This window comes from Peromyscus eremicus, chromosome 9, assembly GCF_949786415.1.
Source record: "Peromyscus eremicus chromosome 9, PerEre_H2_v1, whole genome shotgun sequence".
Classification (NCBI taxonomy): Eukaryota; Metazoa; Chordata; class Mammalia; order Rodentia; family Cricetidae; genus Peromyscus; species Peromyscus eremicus.
The window spans coordinates 76,061,366-76,087,090 of record NC_081425.1 but is presented as its reverse complement, the minus strand read 5'-3'; the positions used below and the strand labels follow the sequence as shown (position 1 = coordinate 76,087,090).

The window sequence follows — 25,725 nt, the reverse complement described above, 5'->3', positions numbered from 1 at the left end:
AGCAAGGACTGCAGTAAATAGTACATTACACAAACACGAAAATTCCTAACAGTAGACTTTTCTCTTTTTTGCATGTATATATGCATGTACTGTGCAAGACTGTGTGTTTGCATATATGTGAGTATGTATGCAAGCACATGTGCACATTTGTGTGCACATCAGGACCATAGGTTGACCTCAGGTGTCCTCCTGAATCATCGCCTACCTTAAATATTGAGGCAGGGTCTCTTGCTTGAACCCAGAACTTGGCAGTTAGTCTAGCTAGCCAGCTTGCTCTAGGGATTCCCTGCCTCCGCCTCCTGCATGCTGGGGTTTCAGGCAGGCAGCCTCACCCGCCCAGCATTTCTGTAGGTGTTATAGATCCAGACTCCTGTCCTCAAGCCTGTTTTACCTGGTAAGCCATCTCTGCAGCCCAAACAGTGATTTTAAATGATCTCATCACAAAACAATGATAAGTATGTGAGGTAACAAATGTTAATTTAACTTGATTTAATCATTCCATAATATACGTACGTATATAAATATCATGCACATCATAAATATAAAGAGTTTCACTTGTCAATTTCTAAAAAAATTGTCTCTGGGACTGGAGAGAGTGCTCAGTGGTCAGAGTCCCTTTGGACCAACATCAAAGTTGGACAGACCTGGTGACTGCCTATAATCCCAACACTCACAAGGCAGAGAAAGGGAATCCTAAGGCAAGCTGGCTAGACTAGTCAAAACTACTGAGCTCTGGTTCAGGAAGAGATCCCACCTCAATAAATGAAGTGGAGAGCAGCTGAGAAAGACATCGAATGTCAACTTCAGGCCTCCACAAGCACAGGCATTCACACACATTTGAACACGTGTATATACACTCACACACACCACACACATATGCACATGCAAAAACAAAAACTGTGGCTCCATAGTAGAGATCCAGGTTGGAATTCACACTTCTTCATTTACTGGTTAACTGAGACTTTAAACTAGTTATTGAACACTTCTATGGATACACTTCATATGACTGTCAGGAGAATTAAATAATGATGAATTGATGTCATACACACCTAGTAAGCATTCAATGATGTTAGCTACTATTATTATTAAACTTCATAGAGTGGTATTTCTATGAGCAGTACCTATACCACATCAACTTCCCATGAGGAGGAGAGAAGTAGACAGTAAAACTCACTCTTGTTAGCTGTTACGACAGTTAATCTAGTCAACAGAAGAGTATGTGCTCATGGAGACATCTTCAGTCTAAAATGCACATTTTCAGAATACTCAGAATCAGAGTTTTATATAATAATGTACTATTCATAAATGACTCACTTCCTATTAAACTATATATTTTCTTACAGCTATAGAAAGACAAGATTGGGGGCTGGAGAGATGGCTCAGTGGTTAAGAGCATTGGTAGTTTTCCAGAGGTCCTGAGTTCAATTCCCAGCAACCACATGGTGGTTCACAGTCACCTATAATGGGATCTGATGCCCTCTTCTGGCACACAGGTGTACATGCAGATAGAGCACCATATACATAAAATAAATAAGTATTAATAAACTGTTTTTAAAAAAAGTAAGACAACAGACTGCCATGCATAAGAAAAGGCTGTATGCAGACTGTCTTGTGACACCTGCACTTTAAAGATGTACGAAGATGGCACAGGGGACTCTGGTAGGTCCATGTTCCCAATCTGACAATTTTTAAAGTAGATATATTACAAGACTCACATGTCTGAAGACACTGGAAATGCACACAAGCAACATGGACTTGACAAATCAGTATTCAAAAGAAGGCGGCCTTAGTAGGTGAGGCAGTGGTCTTCATTTGGGACTTTAGGACCAGACTGTTCCACAGAAAATGCAATCAACACACTAATACTTACAGTACATACAGATATTACAGCTTTACTCATTCTCATCTTTATTAGTTATGATTAACACTGAAAACCTATGCAACAAAATACAGAATTCTCTGTACTGAAGAGAACAGAAAACTTACTGATAGGATTTTCTAGTCCCGCTTCTAATCTCTCAAGCCACAGCATCAGGTTTTGTTCCGTTATAGACTGCGCCGAAGGAAATGCATACACTTGACCACCTGAGTGCAGATTCACCAAGAGCAGCTGAGGAAGTGGAGGCAGAGGGCCAAAATATGCCTTCAAGATTCCCCTTCCCACGGGAGTATTCTTTCTGCAAGAAAGGATGATTGAATATGTTAATTATTCCTTCTACGACAATAGAGAAAATTATCATTTATAGAGCAGTAAACGTCAATGATTAGCCTGCCTGTAAACTTATGAAGATTTCTCCAACACCAAGAGGTCTACAATTATACTAGTAATCAAATTCTTTTAAAGTTTCTTTGTGACATGGGGCAGTCTATCATGGGAGGGAAAAAAGACAGCCGGTGAACTTTCCATGAAAATCAAGAGCCTGAAGCCTTACCAACAGGCTGAGACAATCAACAGGCTCTCCTTGAAGTTTAGCGAGGCACCCCACTGCATGTCAGCTCCAAACTAATCTGTGGTATAACTATAACAGGGTGCTTCCTTTTACAAAGACTTCTTTCCCCTAAGAATGTGCCTTTCCTCGGGAAAAACCGGGGAGGTTAACTGCACATCAACGAGCTAAAAGAAGCCGGGCGGTGGTGGCGCACGCCTTTAATCCCAGCACTCGGGAGGCAGAGGCAGGCGGATCCCTGTGAGTTCGAAACCAGCCTGGTCTACAGAGCAAAATCTAGGACAGGCACCAAAAAAAGGGGGCGCTAAAAGAATAACTGTGTTCCTACAGGGAACTACACATTAAGGATGCCTAGCTTCCTGAGGCAGCATGTTTCACACGACATAAAATCCTAGATGCCTACCATGGTAGGTACCGGGGCAAACCTGCCTCAAGAGTGAGATGGAATGTTAAGAGGACTCCACAACATAAATGTGCATTACCACACTTTTGTTGCTTTTCAAGTAAGTTTAAAAAAAAGAAAGCATGTCTTCCATCTTGTGAGTCTGAACAAGGGTCATGTGTGTACATATGAATTGTATTCACAGACATTTAATGAAGTACCAGTCATTCATCTAGAAAACATGAAAAAAAAATTATTAAAAAAAAAAATAGGCCGGGCGGTGGTGGCGCACGCCTTTAATCCCAGCACTCGGGAGGCAGAGCCAGGCGGATCTCTGTGAGTTCGAGGCCAGCCTGGGCTACCAAGTGAGTTCCAGGAAAGGCGCAAAGCTACACAGAGAAACCCTGTCTCGAAAAACCAAAAAAAAAAAAAAAGATAAATAAATAAAAATAAAAAAATATTAGAGATGCACTGAATGAAACCCTTCTCTAACACTATGGGGTGACTTTAACTACACAGAGACACAAATGAAAGTTTGCAAATATCACAACACTTCCTTTCTTATTTGCCACTGCCTTCTTTTCTTTTTTTCCTTCGGTGCTGAGGACTGAACCCAGGGCCTTGCGCTTGCTAGGCAAGTGCTCTACCACTGAGCTAAATCCCCAAGCCCTTTGCCACTGTTTTCAACAGACATCAACTACTTTTAAAATCAGAAAAATATTGCTTGCAATTATTCTAGAATAACAGTCAAGTCTAAATAAGGTCATCTTGGAACTTGTCTGAGAAAGTTAGTTCGGAAAATAACATGATGATGAATTTGGTCCCGTGTTAACTATAAAGGTTACAGAATTTCATTTCCTAATGAAAATGAACTAACTGTATTTCCTTTATGGAGCTGAGAGTGGCCTTGAACTCATGAGTGCTGTGATTACAGGCACGCACCACACCACAGGCTTCCCCCACCCTTTACCTCCTAAGTCAAAACAAAATCATTCCACATATACTTACAAATTTAACCAGCAGGGGGTGAAGGAATCCAGCTGCTTCCGTCTCACCAGCGCTAGGGCTGTGCTCCTAAACTGAGGGCTTATGCTGCCATCACTGAACAAGATAAGCAACGGCCTCTGACGTCTGAAGTATGCGGGAAGATTCTCCACGGTGATTTCTGGCTGTTAAAAAAGAAGCACGCGAAATTCCTCAAACGAAAATCGTGAGCATAATACAGCATAAAGCAGAAACAAGGCTCAAGTCACTCACGCGATTTTGGTTCATAAAATGTAATTCAAACATTTTCATTCAGAGATCTGACTACAGTAAGTAAATCTTAAGTGCTTCAAATTCAATCCTACCTCATGGTAATGAATTATAGTCAAAATAAAATTACTAACAGACTTTAAGAACATACAAGTTTTAAGAATGTATTAGGCAGTGGTGGCACACGCCTTTAATCCCAGCACTCCAGAGGCAGAGGCAGTCGGATCTCTGTGAGTTCGAGGCTGGCCTGGTTTACAAAATGAGTTGCAGGACAGCTAGGGCTACACAGAGAAACCCTATTTCGAAAAACCAAATAATAACAATAATAATAATAATAATAATAATAATAATAATAATAATAATAAATTAAAAAAATTTTAAAAGGACTTACTAGCTGATGCCTCTATAATAATTCATGATGAACTCTGGATTCATATTAGCTAATACACACATAATAAAACTCTTTCATACTTCCCTCTAGTAAGGTTTTCTGGTTAAAACATAAGCTAAATGTTGAAACTATAACCTTTTTCCCACTATCCATCCTTAGCTTACTTCTTCCAAACATATGAATTTTTTGGAAGATTAAAATAATTAAAGATGTGCTAAAACAAACCTCAAAGCCAACCTTACCTCTCCTGAGTTCAAAGCAACTGACAGGAATTTAGTGAAGAGTAAGTAATCTAATCTACTATTTTAAGTTCTATTTCACAGGAGCATCCTGCTATGGACTCAGTGCAGTAGTACTGCGCCCCCTGGAGGCATCTGTGAGCTAGAAACATCATCTCCCATCAGATGGGAAATGGACCCAGAGGCTCAGTGGGTGACAGAGCTTAACCGAATGCATCATGCAGCCTACCAGCTTCCTATTTCACTGGTCACGAGAAACCTTCATTAACAACCTGACTTTTTTAGATGATGCCAGTGACCTTTGTCAGTATTACCTCACCTTCCAACATCAAGCTAGCACATGCCTTTCCCTACTTAGTTCTCAAACCGCCTTCCCTCTGCCAATCATTTCTCTTCCACTTCTTTCTCTTCGTACTTAAAATCATCCTCCTCCATTTTCCTACATCACAAGCTAAATACCAGGTCTGTTTCTTCAAATTTTCTAGGCTGGCTTTCTGTGCTAACTACTGTCTATCTTTTCACGTGACCCATTCCCCTCCTAGACGCTGACAGATTTCACCGAGCCCCAGAAACAGAGGATGAGGATGATGACTTCCACTCAACTCATTTACGAAGAACTAAGAAGCTTGAAACGTTACGCTAAGTGCTTCTTAAGGAACTTCCCGGCCGACCAAGAGTTTACACATTAGAAGAGACAGGCATTCAAACTGCTGGGGTCCTGGACCACTTTGCATGTTTGACAGTGAGGAAGCCTACCTGTCAGAAAGACAAGGTCAGGGACTCGGGATTTGAGGAAGTGTCACTTTGATACAGTCCCTGTATAAAGAGTAAGATCCTGACAAGCTGAGGTTTGTCCTCCGGCACGGAGCTACAGACACTGAGGGATATTACAAGAGCAGGCAGAGCTGTTAAGGCTACGTGGGGGGCAGTGGTGAGCTGAAGGATAGCAGCGCAGGGAAGGCAAGTGTAACTGTGAGAGCGGACAGGAGCCCCTCAGCAAGTCTTCCGGCTCCCGAGAAAAACGCAGATTTTGTATCCGATTAGTGACACGGACAGGCCGGCCTGTTTTCAGTTGGATGACTAGATAGAATAGGAATTTGTGAAAACAAAGGTCAGTCAGTGATGGACAGTCTCCTTTTCCTTATCAGTCAAGAAAGACCAAGACATCTGAAAGATGACCAATATCCACCAAGAGGAAAACAGTTAAGTAAACATGGAACATTAACACAACCAAATATTGAGCAGATACTAAAAATAAGCACTTATATGCATTTTCCTTCATGAAAATATACTTAAGATAAAAAAGACATAGATAATTGTTCTTAGATTTTGGAGAAATATATTCTCAAGTTTAAACCCGGAGAAGTTACAGTTGGCTCTAACTTCCTTCTCTTATTTTTTTTATTATTTGAAAAAATATAAAGTTACTATACCATGTATATAGACAGTAAGGTGACATTTCCTTAATAGCATGTCTCTTAAAAAGACTACTGCAATAATGATTTAGAAAGCTACATCCTGGAAAATATTAACTCAATTATTTGATTGATTAAACCCTTTAGTTTAGCAGGAGGGTCAGGAGGTTGGACTCAAGGAAACAAAGAGACTTGTTTTAAAGACTACATTTATTTGAGTCCCTAATGTATTAGTATTTAGGTCATTGTAAGAAGAAAGGTGACGGGAGACAATTCACTCAGTATTTAGAGCTGCTGACGGTAGCCTGTCATCACTTTAGCAAGGCAGACCTGTGGACAAATGCGCAATGTTCTAGCTACTGAAATCAAGTAACCAGGTTACATCCGTTAGGGGCAACACAAAGGGGACCAGAAGGTGGCATTTTCCAGCTGTACAAACCGTAACGGTAGCTAATACTTGCTGAACTTTTGCTCTATAGCCAGACACCCTCTACAAAGTGGCATTCCTCTGTCAGTTAGTCTAACTCCTAGTGGTTCTGCACCTTACACATGGGAAACTCGAGCAGCAAGGCACCACAGAGCCAATAAGACTCGAAAGAATTTGTAACCAGGACGTCTGCATTTCTAGGACCACCTGCATTGGAACAAGGGTTCACCCTACCTTGGGCGCTTTGGCTCCAGAAAGCCACGTCAATTTTTAGCAGCAAACTCAAAAAGCTTTGCGTATCATCGACAAACAGCAAAACCAAACCAAACAAGTATTCAGCCACAAAACATGACACCCCAGTGCCTCCCAAAGCTGAAAACTTGTATGCTAATAGATATCACCACTTATCAATGTGAATTTCATTTCAAACGACTTCCTTATTCTATGCGGTATACTCACAAATGCTTCCAGGGGCGCATTTGCTAGGATCTCAACCATATCTTGCACTGGAGTGCTGGCCAGTGGAACACTCTCTATTCTACCTTCTCTGGGCCTGGCCAGCAGCATGGCTGGGAGAGTTGCGGCATATTTATTTGACCTAGGGAGAAATATACTATTCAAATTCACAACCAAAATATAGCAAGTCACCAAAAACATGAAGAGCCAGCCCAGCCCCCTCCCAGTGGAGGCAGCACAGGGAAGCCTCACTGCTAGCTAGTGAGATGGGATGACTACAACCCCCACTACGAGAACTGAGGAAAGGGATCACGGGTCTGAAGCCAGCCCAGACGTTACACTGAGACACCGTCCCAAACAACCAAAGTTTAAAACCTTAAAAAGCCCTAGTGCTAAGGAGAAATTTATCTCAATTTCCAGACCAATTTATAAGTGAGGTTATCTGAGAAAGTTTGGGAGTCTTGACCATCTCTGTTATAAGAAAATGGCAATGATCTAAAGCTGTCTTCTCTACAGCTCACCCTCAAGAAAATGTGTAAGTAGGACCTGGAACACTCCGTGGTTCTCCACCTTTCTAGATTGCTCATCACATGCCTGAGTAAGGCAGGGCACTGATGGCGAGTCTACAGTCTGCTGGGTGCTGTAGTCAGCGCCTTATCTATCTTCATTCAACAGAGTACTTCTAAAAGTAGTTTCTGTCATCCTGTCTTAGAGCTGAATGGGGCTCAGAGAGCAAAAACTGCAAGACACTGAACTCCTGAGGTGCTCTAGACAATATGTGAAGAACTCACTTTTGCTACTAAATCTGATAAAACCCAAATCCTCTAAGTGAAATCCTCTATTTTCAAGTGAAAAATGTTCAGTGTGCCATGGCCAGTAAAGGTATACAGTGTGAACGAGAAGGAAGTACAGACACTACAATACCATAAGGTTGGTAAAGAGCCCACTCCAGATCTCCCAGAGCGGGCACCAAGTTGATGAGCTAGCTGGCTATAAACCAAACACTCTGAAAAGAGTACTGGCCCAGCTCTTTATATCTTAAATGCCAATTAACAGCAGAAAATAGTATGTGACTACAGTTTATCAAATAAATAGGTCTCCTATACCCTGGTTCAATACATATTATTTAAAAAAATGACTAATTACAGAAAATGATCTAAAGTTCCCCATCGAGAAGAGTTCAAAATTAAAGGCCTTGAGTTCAGATATCAGAATTAGTAATGCTGTAGCCAGAAAACTGAAAACACAAACTACAGGTACTTGTAAGTTCACCTGCATCATGATGAATGTCATGTGTGTTAATGCAAATCTCCAAATACGCAGTGTAGTCCTTCAAGCTAGTGCGATACACCAATAGAGTACACTGGTGACCCATAGCAATCCCACCTTCCATCGGCAGAACAAGTGAAGTTTTAATACATTTTTACATATTCTTTGGTAGCAAACAAAAACAGCAACCGGGAAATAAAATCCTCAACACTGTAAAGACTCCAAAGACAAGTCAAAGCACAAATAACAGGATCCAAAGGCAAAAACTTTTATAGGAGCAAAAGTAAGTATAATCACTTCTGTAGGTGCTTCAAAATTAAGTAGGAGCCCAAGATCACGCCTATGGGCACTTCAAAGCGGGTATTTAAAGAAGCTAACAGCATAGCACTTCCCAGACATCTTCCAGGAAGAAAAGTAAAAATGTAGAATACTGTAGTGGGTGGATACAGATAGGAGCAGAGGGGGAGGGGGGCAGGAAGATGGGAGACCAGGCTAAGTATTTATGAAGTTCCAGACACCTGTCACCTTGCATGTTGGTTGAAAATTAACTTAAGATTCTTCTTAATCTCCCTATCAACTGTGAAGTGGCACATTATACTGCATCGTTTCATCTGCCCCCGAATTAGAAGAGCAACAAACTTACAGTATCCAAACATCATCCTCAGAATAAACTCCCGTGATGACAGAGCCTCTCAGCTGCTTCCCCGCTTCCCTGAAATGTTCTTTTGCTGCACAGACACAGACGAGAGAAGCTTGAGAAACTCTAACATTATGTGTACTAGGCAGCCTACACAGGCTTTCCAGATGGTAGAACTTCATTACCATTAAATTACAAAGATTAATACTTAAGTGCAGACACAGAGCAGCTAAAACAAATCTGTTTTGTGGCACTGTTGCTAAAGAGATATCTATTGATATGACACAACCGTGGTTTCCTAAACAAATGTTCTCTGAGTGTCAGCTTTAAGATAGATAGCACTCAGGGCTGGAGAGATGGCTCAGTGGTTAATAGCACTGATTGCTCTTCCAAAGGACTGGGGTTCAATTCCCAGCACTCACATGGCAGCTCACACCTGTCGCAACTCTAGTTTCAGGGCTTTTGACACTCTCACACAGACATACATTCAGGCAAAACACCACTGTACATAAAATAAAAAAATTTAAATGTATAGCACTCTAATCATACAGAATAACCAAATAAATAGTTGGTATTTTTGAATGTACTGCTGAAGCCAGGGAAATGGACACAGCTGTCTTCTTACATACAGCCTGGAGAGAGGTGCAAGTATATGACATAATATGCACCTTAAAATTGCAAACACATACACACGCACACACCTATGTACCACACATGAAGCAAACATGAAATAAGATAAAAAAGTGTGAGCGAGTGGCAACTCTACTTACCTGATGTCATGGCTGGACTGAAGAGCCCCAGTACTGACACACTAGTAACACTGAACAGGTCTTTATATAACTCCCCACGTAAGTATTTTTCTGCTTCTTGGATGGATGCTATGTCCACTGGACAGGAGATCCTGTTTCTGGATAAACATATAACTATACTCAAAATTAATTTTTAAAGATATTTTCCAGTTTGTTAAAAAATAGAACCTAGCAAACAATATATTACATAGACTATTGGACAAAATTATTCTTTTAAAAAGAATCTGTCTCATTAAATGAAAGTGACAGACCGTGCACAAAGTTTCACTGTCAACATTGACTCTGTGATCTCAGGCTAGTATCCCCCTGAGCCTATTCAAAGCATGTCAACGAAGTGTAGAGTTGAGCTACAGACCTCAAACCTAGACATCGTCAAGTGAAGCTGAATACTCACATCTGAATAAACTTCAGGAGATCTTTCGTTCCCAACATGCCTGCGTAAGACACTGGGCTCTCACCTTCCTTATACAACTTTACCACAGGAAATGCAGTGACATTTTCCTTCGTACATACATCAGACCAATCTGCACAATTTATTCTAGTGAGGAGGATAGTGGATGTGCCTGAATTAAAGAAAAATGCACACGTCATAAACACTAATGTAGAATGTTCATGGCTCAGTTTCCCTATCTTCCAATCCCACTCACTTTAAGTGCCCAGCATGACACACTCCTGCAGGACTCTCTTCCTCTGTAAGACCTTCCCTGTTGGCTTTTTCCTGTCTCTACAGCTTCTCCCCTTTGGACCCTTCTATAGGCTCTTCTATTACTGGAGTTGGGACCCTCTTAAGCCTGAGTTTAAAGTGCTTTTCCTCTTGCTCTTTTTCAACAATCCCAGGAATGACCAACAATCCAATACAGCCTACACTTGTATCTCTGGCCTCAACTTCTTGAAGTTCCAGACCCAGCTCTCTTTAGTGGTGGCTCTGTTACCCTGTGAATGAACACATCCTCAGACTCTACAAGTCTGAGACTAAGTAGTTCCATTCTGTGCAGTGATGAAGGGGGCCTCTCTTGTGCAGCTATGGAAAAAAAAAAAAGAAACTTCTTTCACGCCTCTCTGTTTCTAAGTTTCCCATGCCTACCCAGCCAGTATCTTTCCAGTTTTATCACTCAACTTTTACATGTTTCCAATTATTTTCTATTTATATTATTGCCAGTATTATTCTTTTTTTTCCTGGATAACTACAATGGGCTTCTGATTCCCTTCCCATATTCAGTATCTCTAACATATTCCTAGAGACACTATTTTCAAACTCCAATCTGTTCTGGTGACCGGCACACTCCTCCTCACCCATCTCCCATCGCTGTTTTGCTACCAGCCCGCCCCACCAAGCTTTGTAGTGTAGGTATCTGTCAACATGACACTGTCATGGCTGCCTGGCCCGGCACCCCACCTGCACCAGCTCCCTTTGCCACATGTGATGACAGAACACGTTTACTCATTTCCTCGTCAAGTTTTGTGGCCCTGTCTTCATCTGCATTGCTGATCAGTGTCTGTCTCTGTGAAGAGAACTCCTTGGGAGGAGAGACTGTACCTGTATTCTTCACCATCGAAGCACCCATCTGGGGCCTCGGCTATCAACCCCATCTAAAGACCATAATAATCTCTTTTCAGCCTAGGAAAATGCACAGGATATAAAGCTCATATTCTTACTTGTTCAACAATGAAGCGTGTAAAGCTCTATGAAATATATAAATCGTTGGGTGAAAACAGGTTTTAAAAATCAACTAACACAAGCAACACATAATTAAGCTATGAAAAAAAAATAAATTCGTTCTAATAAAAAGTAAGAGCTAATAAATTAAATTAAGAAATCTGTATCAATTTAGGACTTCCATGTATAACAAAACTTTATGACTCAAATTATGGAATGTATTGGTTTTGTATTTTATAATAAAAAGGTTTTAAATTTTATTTATTTTTGTGTGTGGTGTTTTGCCTGGATGTTTGTGTACAATGTGCATGCCTGGTGCCCATGGAGGCCAAAAAAGGGCATCAGATGTCCTGGACCTGGAGTTACAGACAGGTGTGAGCTATGGGTGCTGGGAATCAAACCTGGGTCCTCTGGAAGAGCAGCCATCACCACTATAAATGGAATAATGGAAACCACCTTTATGCTTTAAAAGAATTCTAGCTCCCAGAAGTAATAACATCACTTCAGATTTAACGTTGCCTCTGCTTAATAAAACAGTATAGCCAGGCGGTGGTGGCGCACGCCTTTAATCCCAGCACTCGGGAAGCAGAGCCAGGCGGATCTCTGTGAGTTCGAGGCCAGCCTGGGCTACCAAGTGAGTTCCAGGAAAGGCACAAAGCTACACGGAGAAACCCTGTCTCGAAAAACAAAAACAAAACAAAACAAACAAAAAACAGTGTAAGACTCACCACTATAATCCCAGTACTTCCTAAGTACATATCCCATAGAAATGTGGGAATGCACACTGTTATTTCTTTGCAGGTGTATTAAAAACGGTTAAGTCAAAGTATATTACTACCGGAACATTAAATGAACTAATAAACAAAGGGACACCTTCTTCCTCCTAAGAGCAGACCTGCTGGCCAGTTTTTTGCCATTCTCTACCCCTAAGTCATGTTGTTATAAGTTAGTGCCACCTGCTCCTCGACAGCGTCATAACTGTATGTGGAACCCAGTGAATGCTGTGACACACGCCTTCTCTACTGCAACTGTCCTCAACATGTCAGACCCTCCTAAACTCTTCTCTCAAAACTGAAAGCTGATTTTTCTTGTAAATGAGAAAGAGCACTGACACATGTTATTTAAAGTTATAAGACTCCTTATACTGGAGGAATTAGTTAAAAGAAAGTGGATTTGCTCTTGATTTATATTTCAGTTAACAATCTAATATGCCTAGAGGACTACATCCCATGCATTTCATTAACACATTAACTTCAAATAAAATTTCTAATCTGAAAGGGGGATTTTCTTTGACATTGTGACTATGTAGGTACCCAAAAAAATAAATAATTAATTAAATCTGATATTTGCTGCCACCTTGTGGCAGAGGCAAAAATACTCATCATCTTGGACTTCAAAAACTGGCTTTTTCTCAAGAGGCCAACATCAAAGACAGAATATAGGATTAATGTAAAAAGTACTACAATGTTTTTATAATGAAAAAATTAGGGTACAAGTTGAGTATCATTTTGGTAGTGCATATGCTTGGAAAGAGGATGGTCAAATACGTGGTTCTATACTGATTGATGGGCTGTAGCCAATGGTTGGCTGGATGGTTGGGGACTTGGAAGAAGTAAGATTGAGAATTGGTAGAAAGACATTTGGGGAAAAAGTATATGGACAGAGCTCATCAAATTGTCAAAGGATGCAAAGACACTTTTGTGCCCCCAAAAAATGCCCATCAAAAAGGCACTTCACTACACAGAGAAACCCTGTCTCGAACCCCCCCCCCCAAAAAAAAAGGCACTTCAGTGAGGAGCTTAATAATCAAGCTGACAGGATGACCTACTGTGGAGAGGCAGCCTCTTTCCCAGGCTATCCCAGTGGACCCATGGTTGTAGAGATGCAGGTTACACAAGAGCTCAACAACATGGACTTCCACTCACCAAAGCTGACCTGGCTACAGCTGCTGTTGAGTGCTAGATCTTCCTGTAGTAGAGACCAGCACTGGGCTGCGATTATATGACACATTCCCCTGGGTGTCTAGGTGCCACCTAGTGGCAGAATGACTACACTGGACCATTATAGAAAGGGTAGCACATTATTCTTAACCAAACATACTTTGGATATGGATTTGCCCTTCCTGAAAGTAATGCTTCTTGTAACACGAACTGCTAAATGGTCTTTTAATTAAAAAAAAAAAAAGACCCAGAACCAGATATTGGGGTAAATGCTGAAAGATTAGAGAGACAAAGGAATAAGCCACACAGCTCAAACCTGGCCAACTCCACGAATCCTCTGACTGAATGTCTCTGAGTCCTCACCTGAAAGGCTCCAGCCAAAAAAAGCCTCTAGTTGAAAGAGATGCTTCTTCCGAAAAGGCTGTCTCCTCATGCCTTATATACCTTTCTCCACCCAGCTTTCACTTCCTGGGATTAAACGCATGTGTGCTTCCCAGTACTGGAATTAAAGGTGTGTGCCACCACTGCCTGTCTCTGTTTTCTCTCTTAGACTGAGTCAATCTCATGTTGTGGGTGGCTTTGAACTCACAGAGATCCAGATGGATTTCTGCTGCCCGAGTGCTAGGATTAAAGGTGTGTGCCACCACTGCCTGGCTTCTATGTTTAATCTAGTGGCTTGTTCTGTCCTCTGATCTTCAGACAAATTTCATTAGAGTATACAATATATCACCACAGCTTCTGACAAAACTACTATCCATGGACTGATAGAAGGCCTTATCCACCATCATGATATTCCATACATTGACTCACAGAAGGCCTTATCCACCATCATGATATTCTATCCACTGACTGATAGAAGACCTTATCCACCATCATGATATTCTATCCATGGACTGATAAAAAGACCTTATCCACCATCCTGATATTCCATCCATGGACTCATAGAAGGCCTTATCCACCATCCTGATATTCCATCCATGGACTCATAGAAGGCCTTATCCACCATCATGATATTCCATCCATGGACTCATAGAAGGCCTTATCCACCCACCATCCTGATATTCCATCCACTGACTGATAGAAGGCCTTATCCACCATCATGATATTCCATCCATGGACTCATAGAAGGCCTTATCCACCATCCTGATATTCTATCCACTGACTGATAGAAGGCCTTATCCACCATCATGAAATTCTACACAGCACTTCTTTGAACCAGGGGACTGTAAGGAAGTGCAGCAGTGAGCTCATACATAGAGTATTCCCTGGTCTTACCATGTCTCCCATCCTTCTGAAGTAACCTGACAGAATAATGGACAGCCTTCTAATGACACAGTTACAGTGCCAACTAGGTGACACTGGCCTGGAGGGCTGGAGCCGAGTTCTCCAGAGAGCTGTGTATGCTCTGAATCAGCACCCGATATACTGTACAGGATTCAGGCGTCCAGGAAGCAAGGGGTAGAAACAGGAACGGTGCCCCTCACCATCACCTCTAGCAGCCCACTAGAAAAAAACTTTGCTTCCTGTTCCTGTGACTTTGCGCTGCTGGCCTAGATTGAGGTGGTATCAGTAATTACACGCTGTAAATCTACAGTATCAAAGCTCTAGGACACTAAAAGACTAGGCATTCCTCAAGGGGTCTTCTTTTCACCTGCTTTCAGGGGAAACAGTGTCATTGGTGGTTGTGAGACAGTCACATTACAATAGACAGAATTATGACTTGCTATGGTTTTCGCCTGGAAATTCAACACGATGTATGGAGATAAGATTGGGTGTTGGGTTGACAGGGGTGGACTTGTGATGGTTATTCTTGGTTGTCAACAAAACTGGATTTAACTGGAATTAACTGAGAGGCGAGCTACTGGGCATATCTGCAAAGGATGTCCTTGATCGGGTTATATAAAAACACCCACCTACATCTATGTAGAGCTCTACCATGGCAGCCAGATAAGGACATTCTGAGGGAAAGGTTTGGCTTTTTGCTTCGCTGCTCTCATGTCTTACTGGTGAGTAGATTCACCCTGTTGGAAAATTCATCTACTCAGTTGCTGCTGCCTTTACTGCCAATATATTCTGTTGTTGATATCAGAGCCTAATTCTTTAAGCTTCCAAAAGAGACGGAACTGGTGGCCCTGCAGGAATCCTCAGACCTTCAGCACCACTGAACGGCAGAGACATCCAGCTTCGTGGACTGGGTAGCTCCTGGGCTCTCAGGCTTCTCAGTGTGAAGACAGCCACTGATTGATTACCCAAGCATATCGCGTAAGCTAATCTAATCCCCTTTAATATATTCATTCTACTGGGTTCTGCTTCTCTAGAGATTCCTAATACAACTTAAAATTCTGAAGTGTAAAACTCTCCAAAATCTGAAAGTTGTTGGGTGTTCATGTGGCACCACAAGTAGAAAATTCTAGACTAATGTGACAAACTATAATCAGAAAAATACTGGCTACAATTACCTTGACACTATGTTTACAGGAAGTATGTCAACCACAAATGAATTCCATGTTTAGATTTTGGTCTCATACCCAAGATATCTCATTATATGATTTTTATATAAAATTAAAATAAATTATATTATTAAATTTAATTTACTTCCAAATTAAATTATTAAATTTATTTCCAAATTAAATAAATCCAAAATACTTCTGTTCCTCAGTTTTTCAGATCTGGAATATTTAACTTGTATAGAAATCAAGACAGATGCAAAACACTATTGTTATTGATACTATTGTGCTGGTTGGTTTTTAATCAACTTGACACAAACCTAGGCACATCTGAGAAGAGAAAAACATAATTGGGAAAATGCCTTCATAACTGACCTGTAGGCAAGTCCGTGGGGTACTGTCTTAATTAATGACTGCTGTAGGAGGGCAATCTATAGGAGGAGCCCACTGGATCAACCTGGGCAGATAGTGCTGGGCTGTATACGAAAGCAGGCTGAGAAAGCCAAGGAGTTCAAGGCAGCAAGCAGCATTCCTTCGTGGTCTCTAATCCAGTCCTGCCTCCAAGTTCCTACCCTGAGTTCCTTCCATGGAGGACTGTAGCTGTGAGGAGAAATAAACCCTCTTGTCCCTAAGTTGCTTTTGGTCATGGTGTTTTATCACAGCAACAGAAAGCAAGAAAACTAATTCCCTACAACCCACCAAGCACAAAGGCCAGGGAAGCAGGTAGGGGGTCTTCAGGCCTTCACCCTATCATCTCTGTTCTAAATCCAATCCCCCTGTCTCATCTCCAGCTCTGTATCAGATCACCTACCAAAGCCTTCCCTTTCTCTCTGACCCATCTCTAGAGGACCACACAGATCTTCTCCTACAGCCATCCTCACCACCCCATGCCTTTGTCTCAGCCAACAACACTCTCGGGTATTCCTTGGGAACTGGACCTCCCCCGACACTGACCAGGGAAGTAGGTAAGCAATTTTCAAGTCTTCACTCTCCCTCCTCTCCTCCAAATCCCATCCCCTACTCTGATCCCTAGACTACTTGCTGTGGCCTCTCCTCACTCTGCTCCAATCCCAGGGGACTAAACACACACTGGTGGGACACCCTGCTTTCCTCCTGTGGACTCCATCAATACCTACCCCAAGCCCATCTCTATGCCTAAGTGTCAGCTCCCAATACCAAAAACGCACATTCTATCTGAAACACCCAGTAGCCACACCTGGTAGGATCTCAGAAACATTCCCTACCAGGCAACCCACAGCCATCCACACTCTCCTAAGAACCAGAAAGGGCAGCAAAACCCAGGAACAGAAAACCACCCCAACAAAGATAAGACCTGATATCAGAACCTAGAATTACAAATATCTCAAACCCAGATGCTTAGACGTCAGTAAAAAACACAATCAATAACAACCAAGACAAATCACCACCAGAGCCCAGCAACTCTACCACAGCAGGCCCTGAAAAATGCAATACAGCTGAAGCAGAAGACATAGACCTCAATATAGCCTTTATGAATACGTCAGAAGTCCTTACAGAGGAAGTGAAGACATCCACTGAAGCAATCTATGAAAACACAAAGAAACAGTAGAAGAAAGCAGTTCAAGACTTGCAAGTGGAAATGGAATCAATAAAGAAAACACAAACTGAGGAAGATCTAGAAATGAAAAATGTGGAAACCTGAAAAGGAACCTTAGCGGTAAGCCTCACCAACAGAATAAAAAATGGAAGAGAGAGCTCCAGCACTGGAGACACTCTTGAAGAAAAGAATGCCTTGGTCAAGGAAATAGTGATTTTTTTTAAACTCCAGGTACAAACATCCAGGAAATCTAGGACACTATGAAAAGACCAAATCTATAAATAACAGGAACAGAGGAAGGAGAAGAAGCAAGGTTAAAGGCACAGAAAATACTTTCAACAAAATCATAGAAGAGAATTTCCCTAACCTCAAGAAGAAGACGCCTACCAAGGTACAAAAGGGTACAGAACACAAAATAGACTGGAACAGAAAAGACATTCCCCATGACACATACTAATCAAAACAGTCAATGTACAGAACAAAGAAAGAACATTAAAAGCTGCAAGGGAAAAAGACCAAGTAGCATATAAAGGCAGACCTATTAGAGTAACACTTGACTTCTCACTGGAGACTCTAAAAGGCAGAAAGTGTTCTAAAAGAAAGATGTTCTACAAATTCTAAGAGACCACAGATGCCAGGCTAGACTACTATACCCAGCAAAACTTTCAATCACAACAGATTGAAAAAGAAAGACATTCCATGAGAAAACCAAATTTAAGGAGATATCTATCTACAAATCCAGCCCTATAGAAGGCACTAGAAAGACAACTTCTACCTGAAAAGGTTAACCACACACAGGAAAACACAAGGAATAAATAACATCAGAAGAACCAAAAAAAAAAAAAAAAAAGCAGAAATCAACAAACAAAGCTCATTGATCAACATCAATAGTCTCGATTCCCCAATAAAAAGATACAATAACAGAATGGATTTGAAAACAGGATCCGTCCTACTGCATCCAAAAAACAAACCTTAACATCAAGGATAGACATCACCTCGGGGGAAAGGGATGGAAATAAATATTCCAATCAAATGGACCTATGAGGCAAGCTGGTGTATTCATTTTAATGTCTGATTTTTAAAAAAGACTTCAATTCAAAACTAATTAAAAGAGATAGGGAAGGAACTACATACTCATCAAAGGAAAAATCCACCAAGAGGACATTGCAATTCTTAACATCTATGCACCAAACACAAGGGCATCAACGTTCATAAAAGAAACACATTTAAGGTATATATACCTTAAATTACATATTAGCCCTGACTAGTGAGTGGGTGACTTCAATACCCCACTCTTGCCAATAGGTCACCCAGACAAAAAGCTAAACAAAGAAGTACTGAAACTAACTGATGTCATAAGCTAAATGGATCTAAGAGATATTTACATATCATTTCATCAAAACACACACACACACACACAAAAAAAAATACATTCTTCTCAGTAGCTCATGGAACTTTTTCTAAAATTGACCACACACTTCATATACTTGGATACAAGGCAAGTTTCAACAGGTACAAGAAAACTGAACCAACAACAACAAACACCCAGCATCCTAAACACATATTAAATACAGCTGGGTATCAACAACAACAGAACCAACAGGAAGCTAACAAACTCATAGAAACTGAACAACTCTTTACTGAATGAAAATTGGGTTGAGACAGAACCTAGGGAGGAAATTTAAAACTTTCTAGAACTGATTGAAAATGAAATTGCAACATATCAGAATTTATGGTACACAATGAAGGCAGTTCTATTTTTTTTTCAGTGAAGGCAGTTCTAAGAGGCAAGTTCATAGCACTGTCTACATAAAGAAATTGCAAAGATCTCATACTAGTAACTTGACAGCATAACTGAGAGCTCTAGAACAGAGAGAAAAAAATCACACCCAAAAGGATAGACAGCAAGAAATAATCAAACTCAGGGCTGAAATCAATAAAATAGCAACAACAATAACAACAAAATTACAGAGAATCAATAAAACAAAGAGTTGTTTCTTTGAGAAAATAAAATTGTAAAACCCTTAGCCATGTTAACTAAAAAGCAGAAAGAGGAGATCCAAATTAACAAAATTAGAGACATAACAACAGACACCGAGGAAATCCTAAGAATCCTAAGGACATACTTTAAAAACCTGTACTCCATCAAATTTGAAAAGTCTAAAAGAAATGGATAACTTTCTCAATACACACCACTTAACAAAGTTAAATCAAGACTAGATAAGGAATTTTAAAAGACCTATAACCCCTACTGAAATGGAAGCAGTCATTAAAAGTCTCTCAACCAAATAAATAAAGGAAGGAAGGAAGGAAGGGAGGGAGGGAGGGAGGGAGGAAGGGAGGGAGGGAGGAAAGGAAAAAGGAAAGGAAAGGAAAGGAAAGGAAAGGAAAGGAAAGGAAAGGAAAGGAAAGGGAAGGGAAGGGAAGGGAAGGGAAGGAAAGGAAAAAGGAAAGGAAAGGAAAGGAAAGGAAAGGAAAGGAAAGGAAAGGAAAGGAAAGGAAAGGAAAGGAAAGGAAAAAGGAAAAAAGGAAAGGAAAAAGGAAAGGAAAGGAAAGGAAAGGAGAAAGGAAAGGAACGAAAAAAGGAAAGGAAAGGGAAAAGGAAGGGAAAGGAAAGGAAGGGAAAGGAAAGAAAAAGGGAAAGGAAAGTTAAAAGGAAAGGAAAGGACAGGAGAGGAAAGGAAAAAAAGGAAAGGAAGGGAAAGGAAAGGAAAGGAAAGGAAAGGAAAGGAAAGGAAAGGAAAGGAAAGGAAAGGAAAAAGGAAATCAAAGGAAAGGAAAGGAAAGGAAAAAGGAAATCAAAGGAAAGGAAAGGAACAGAAAGGAAAAGAAAAAGGAAAAAGAAGGAAAGGAAAGGAAAGGAAAAAGGAAATCAAAGGAAAGGAAAAAGGAAATCAAAGGAAAGGAAAAGAAAGGAAAGGAAAGAAGGCCCAGGGCCAGGTGGTTTTAGCACTGAATTCTATGAGACTTTTGAAGAAAAGTTAATACCAATACTCCTCAAATTATTCTACAAAATAGAAACATAAGGAACACTGTCCAGTTCTTTTGAAACAGCCATTGTCATCCTAATACCTAAACCACATAAAGAACCAACAGCCAGGTGGTGGTGGTGGTGGTGGAGGTGCACACCTTTGATCCCAGCACTCGGGAGGCAGAAGCAGGTGGATCTCTGTGAGTTCGAGGCCAGCCTGGGCTACAGAGTGAGATCCAGGACAGGCACCAAAACTACACAGAGAAACCCTGTCTCAAAAAACCAAAAAGAAAAGAAAAAGAAACAACAAAGACAATTATAGACTAATTTCCATTATGAACACAGATGCAAAAATTCTCAATAAAATACTTGCAAACCAAATCCAAGAACACATCAAAAAGACCATCTGCCATGATTAAGTAGGCTTCATTTCAGAGACTCGGGAATGGTTCAGCTATGTGAATCACTAAATGTAATCCACCATATAAACAGACTGAAAGACAAAACCCGTAAGATCATCTCATTAGATAAAGAAAAGGCCTTTGACAAAATTCAACACCCCTTCATGATAAAAGTCCTGGAAAGATTAGGAATACAGGGGACATACCTCAACATAATAGAGGCAACTTACAGCAAGCATAGCCAACATCAACTTAAATAATGAAAAACTCAAAAGTATTTCCACTAAAATTAGGAACAAGACAAAGTTGTCCACTTTCTCCATACCTATGTAATGCAATATAGTACTTGAAGTCTTAGAGCAGTAAGACAACTAAAGAAGATCAAGGGGATACAAATAGGAAAGGAAGAAGTCTAACTATCATTATTTGCAGATGATATGATAGTATACATAAGTGATCCTAAAAATTTTACCAGGAAACTCTTACAGCTGATAAACACTTTCAGCAAAGCAGAAGTAAACAAAATTAACTCACAAAAATCAGTAACCTTCCTCTACATAAATGACAAATGGACTCTGAAAGAAATCAGGAAAACAACATCCTCCACAATAGCCTCAAATAATATAAAATATCTTGCAGTAACTCTAGCCAAGCAAATGAAAGACTTGTAGGATTAAAATCTTTGAGACACTGAAGAAAGAAATCAAAGAAGACATCAGAAGATGGAAAGATCCCCCACACTCATGGATTTATACTTAAAATGGCTACGCTACCAGAACCAATCTACAGATTCAATGAAATCCCCATCAAAATTCCAACACAATTCCTCATAGATCTTGAAATGACAATTTTCAACTTCACATTGAAACATTAAAAAACTCAATCTAGTTAAAACACCCCTGAATGATGAAAGAATTGGTAGAGGTGTCACCACTAACCCTCTTGATTTACTCATTTAATCTTAGGGTCACAATCTGAAACTTTATGTGTGGTTTGTTTGCTTCTTTAAGACAGTGTTACAAAAGGTTTCATAGTCAGATCACAAAATAAGCATGCATATCACAGGATAATACCTTTCAATTTAATTGCCACATCAATATAGGATTGCAGAAATGCCATGGATACTGCATGCCCTACAATAAAATCAGAAAGTTCAACAGACATTAGGACATGCTTATCTACAGACTACCCATACTTACATCACACACATAAACACATGCAGAGATTTATGGGAATTACCAAAACTAGCATTTCCAAATAACAAATAATCATACTAAGAGTACTCTATATTATTCAATCACTTATACGGATTCCAAACGCAACTGATTTTTTTATTCATACTGTATACATTGAAATGGCTATTCCTTGAAGATAATAGATTTCCTGTACTACTACTAAAAAATGTTGATATATAGTTACATTCAAACACACTAGTTGTCAAAAGTAACTAGCTGAATTTCTAGCTTAATCATTTACCTTCATTTTGTAAATTATATATCTAGAAAAAGAGAAAATCAGTTTTACTGCTTAGAATCAAAAGTAAATGCTTCAATGTGTGCAGTCTACCTGAGACACGAAAACTCTGCCATTTTACAATGTATAATACATAGGAAGCAAACATAAAACCCATCTCCTTTAAGGGTGCTCACATGAAATATAGCGTCCTTCCAAAGAACATACTTACAGGTAGCATAAAAGAGCACTATGCTGTCAGAAGTCGTGACTGTCGAGTTAAATGTTTCCTGTGTTAACTCCACTGTCAGCTCCAAAGGTAACGATCTCTTTCTATCTCTGAAAACAGTCTCCTCCACTTCATCATCTTGAATAGCTAAAATGGTTTAAAGAGAGCTTAATTTACATATAGATTACATAATTAAATATTCAAAATGCCACAAGTTATCATAGGAATGGTAGTACTAAAGTACTACCAATTTCTGAATCCATGTTTTCTAAACAGTATGTATGATATTTAGAAAAGTTCTCAGTTGCCTGGTTATAACTTAATGACTCTGAGATGCTTTCTGACCCAGAAATCACAAAATTGGTCAATTCCTGGAGCAATCATTTAATTTTATTCTACAAACAATGGGAATATGGCAATTTTGTTTCTAATCACTATATTAATTCAGAATCCTAAAGGGGTCTACCACATTTTACTTTTTACTTATTTAGAGCCCACAGGGTGCCAAACATGATGATAAACACTAGAATAAAGGGTTAAAAGACTTATTCTTGACCACATGGCACGTCTATCAATGAACAAGCTGGGCAATAAACTCATCAAGGAATAAAGATACAATTACAAATTCTGATCAGTTTGAAGGTAAAGGACACAGTGAGGGCTCTTAATAGGGAAATTTTGACGAGGAGATTGAAAGTCTACCAGGCCAGAAATAAAGAGTGCTTTATACAATCGAATAATGCTACAAAGGCTCGGAGACATGAAAGTACTTATCACACACAGGCACTAATGGCTAGTGAGACGAACTGTAAAGAATGCACGGCAAGAGAAAATTCTAAACTGCTGGAACTGTAGGCAGAAAAATGAGCCAAGAATTTCAGATTAGGAAACCCTAAAAGCCTACATGTCCACTGCCTTCCTTTAAGAGTGGCCCTCCTCCCGTGGCACCAAGAAATTACAGTCTCAATAACAGAACTCTTGAAGGTCCTCTTCCTTGTGTACTATACAGCACCTATACATTTTTCTTCTTTTTCTATGTGTTGCCTTTTTATGGAACCCAGGATTCTCCATCCTAATTCACACTTCGGCCACTTCCTCTGGGAGGTACTTGTCTCTTAAATTGCACTGTGACAAATTCTTTCCTAAAACCCTTTTCTATTTCTCTGTAAATGGGATGATTCAAAGTAGAGAGGAGATTATGCATATAAGGCACGACATTATGCAATACCAAAGGCCAATATAGATTACACATAATAGGAGGTTAAAATGGAAAAAGTTTATCTGCCCCTCCCCTCCCCCAAAAAACTAGGAACAAGCTGGGGCGTGACAGCAGGTCCTGGGAAAAGCAGTTCTGTGAGGGCAAACTGAAGCAAACAGAAGGAGGCAAGAGGAGACATGACTTCCACAAGGAAATCTTGAAGCAAGCAATGGCTGCTGAGGAGAGGAATCTCACTAAACCGAGACAGGAACAGGTGCCCTAACCTGACAAGTAGAACAGAGCAAGCAGCAATAGAGCAGAACTCAGGTCAGCTAGTTTAAAGTTAGAAGAAATCTGTGGAGGAAACACAAAAAACTCCACTCTACACACCAGACGAGAACCCGTGCTCAGCTCAAACCAGCGAGCAGGTCACTGTAGCAGCTCAAGTTCTTATTTAAGGACAGCACTGCAATGCTGATCATGATAACGGGTGCACCTCAAGGGGAGCCCCTTGGAGACTCTGGTGATGATATAATAATATACACAGGGCGTTCAAATACTCACTAGTGGGACACAAAAAAAAACCACAATCCCTGATTCAGATATTTGTAGTTTAGGCACACACAGAAAAAGGTAAATAAGCAATTACAGAATAAGATTAATGTCATGAAAAAATATTAGGAACGATAATGAAAGCAAATCAGTCTTATGTCAGAATGCTTAAGTTCTGGGCTGGGTTCCACCACTGTACTGCTGGTGTGACCGTGGACAAGTCACATAACTGTGGAAACAGATTCCTCAGCTATAAATCAAAGGTGAGGCTAGTTCTCTTAGAGAACTTGATTGTTAATCAAAGAAAGCCATGTCAGCAATGAGAATAAAAGCCAAAAGTGACTGCTAAGTAAATAAATAGTAAAATGTTACTGAAATCCACCAGACGCGTTTACAACTACAAACACAATAATGTTGATTATGATTTCATTTCCCAGGAGGAACGATAAAAATGAAATACGCCACGGCTTTGTGTGGGTCTGTGAGGTGCAAGCCCGGTGGGTGAAAAGGACTTACTGTGTGAGACAGAGGCAAAAGTGTGGGGAGCTGGAAGCCCGGTGTGAACCGGTAAAGGTTCCCACCAAAACGCAACAGAAAGCCCCATTCATCTGCTCACCAGTCAACCAATGTGATTCCAAGTCCCCCTCCCCAGATTCCCTCACAGATCCTGAAGGAGATCACATCAATGAAGACGTTCATCTACTGGGCATTTCACTGCTGGGCTGGGGGTGCGGAGGGCTGGAAGGGTGGTCTTGCAGTTCTTACCCAGATCTGGGCCTTCCTCATCTCCATCCTCATCTTCCTGTATTTCTTCAACGTACATATTATTTTTCACATGGGCAATTATTAAATCAACATCATCTAACACCAGAAATTCCACAGGCGCTTCCTAGAGATGTTCATTTTTCAAGTTAGCACACAGAGTGACAGGTGTCGTTATGACGTTTTCAAACATGTCAACATATTTTGTGCTTATCTGTCCCTTTCCCCTACTGCCCTCCCCCAACCTTCCTGCACCCCCTTTGCTGGTCTACTGCCTCCTGCTGAACAGTGCCCCCTGCTGTTTGTCACGTGAATGCCCTCTCCCTCCTCCCCTTTCCTGTAAATTCCTCTCCTCTCTCAGCGTCTCCTTTCTAGTTTCCCGACTCTTACACACACACACACACACACACACACACACACACACTCTCTCTCTCTCTCTCTCTCTCTCTCTCTCTCTCTCTCTCTCACCTAAATTCTCCATATAAGAGAAAACATGCAGTATTTCGCTTTCTGAGTCTGTTTTATTTCACTTAACATAATGATTTCTAGTAGTTCTATCCATTTTCCTAAAACGTCATGATTTCATTTTTTTTTACCACTGCAAAAAGTCTATTGTACACATGAACCACACTGTTTATCTATTCATCTGTTGATGGACGTTGGACTGATTCCAGTTTCTAGTTATTGTGAATAGTGAAATAATAAGAATGGATGTGCAATATCCCTGTGGTCTGCTGACTTAAGAATCCTTCAGACAGATGTCCAAGAGTGGTATAGCTGGATCATATGGTAGTTTCATTTGTAGACATTTTTA

At 40.5% G+C, this 25,725-nt stretch overlaps 1 protein-coding gene across 3 annotated transcripts in view; it reads right to left on the bottom strand.

The window, feature by feature from the left end:
• Positions 1 to 25,725, bottom strand: part of Txndc16 (thioredoxin domain containing 16) — an 80,261-nt gene that overhangs the window by 8,764 nt on the left and 45,772 nt on the right. For all 3 annotated transcript variants that reach the window (XM_059273782.1, XM_059273781.1, XM_059273780.1), the window contains 9 exons: positions 24,915 to 25,038; positions 22,403 to 22,546; positions 21,792 to 21,851; positions 10,121 to 10,289; positions 9,688 to 9,824; positions 8,924 to 9,008; positions 7,015 to 7,153; positions 3,838 to 3,998; positions 1,987 to 2,177 (listed from right to left, as the gene is read on the bottom strand). In XM_059273782.1, the coding sequence (XP_059129765.1) occupies positions 1,987 to 2,177; positions 3,838 to 3,998; positions 7,015 to 7,153; positions 8,924 to 9,008; positions 9,688 to 9,824; positions 10,121 to 10,289; positions 21,792 to 21,851; positions 22,403 to 22,546; positions 24,915 to 25,038 (1,210 nt within the window). The remainder of the gene's footprint in view (positions 1 to 1,986; positions 2,178 to 3,837; positions 3,999 to 7,014; positions 7,154 to 8,923; positions 9,009 to 9,687; positions 9,825 to 10,120; positions 10,290 to 21,791; positions 21,852 to 22,402; positions 22,547 to 24,914; positions 25,039 to 25,725) is intronic.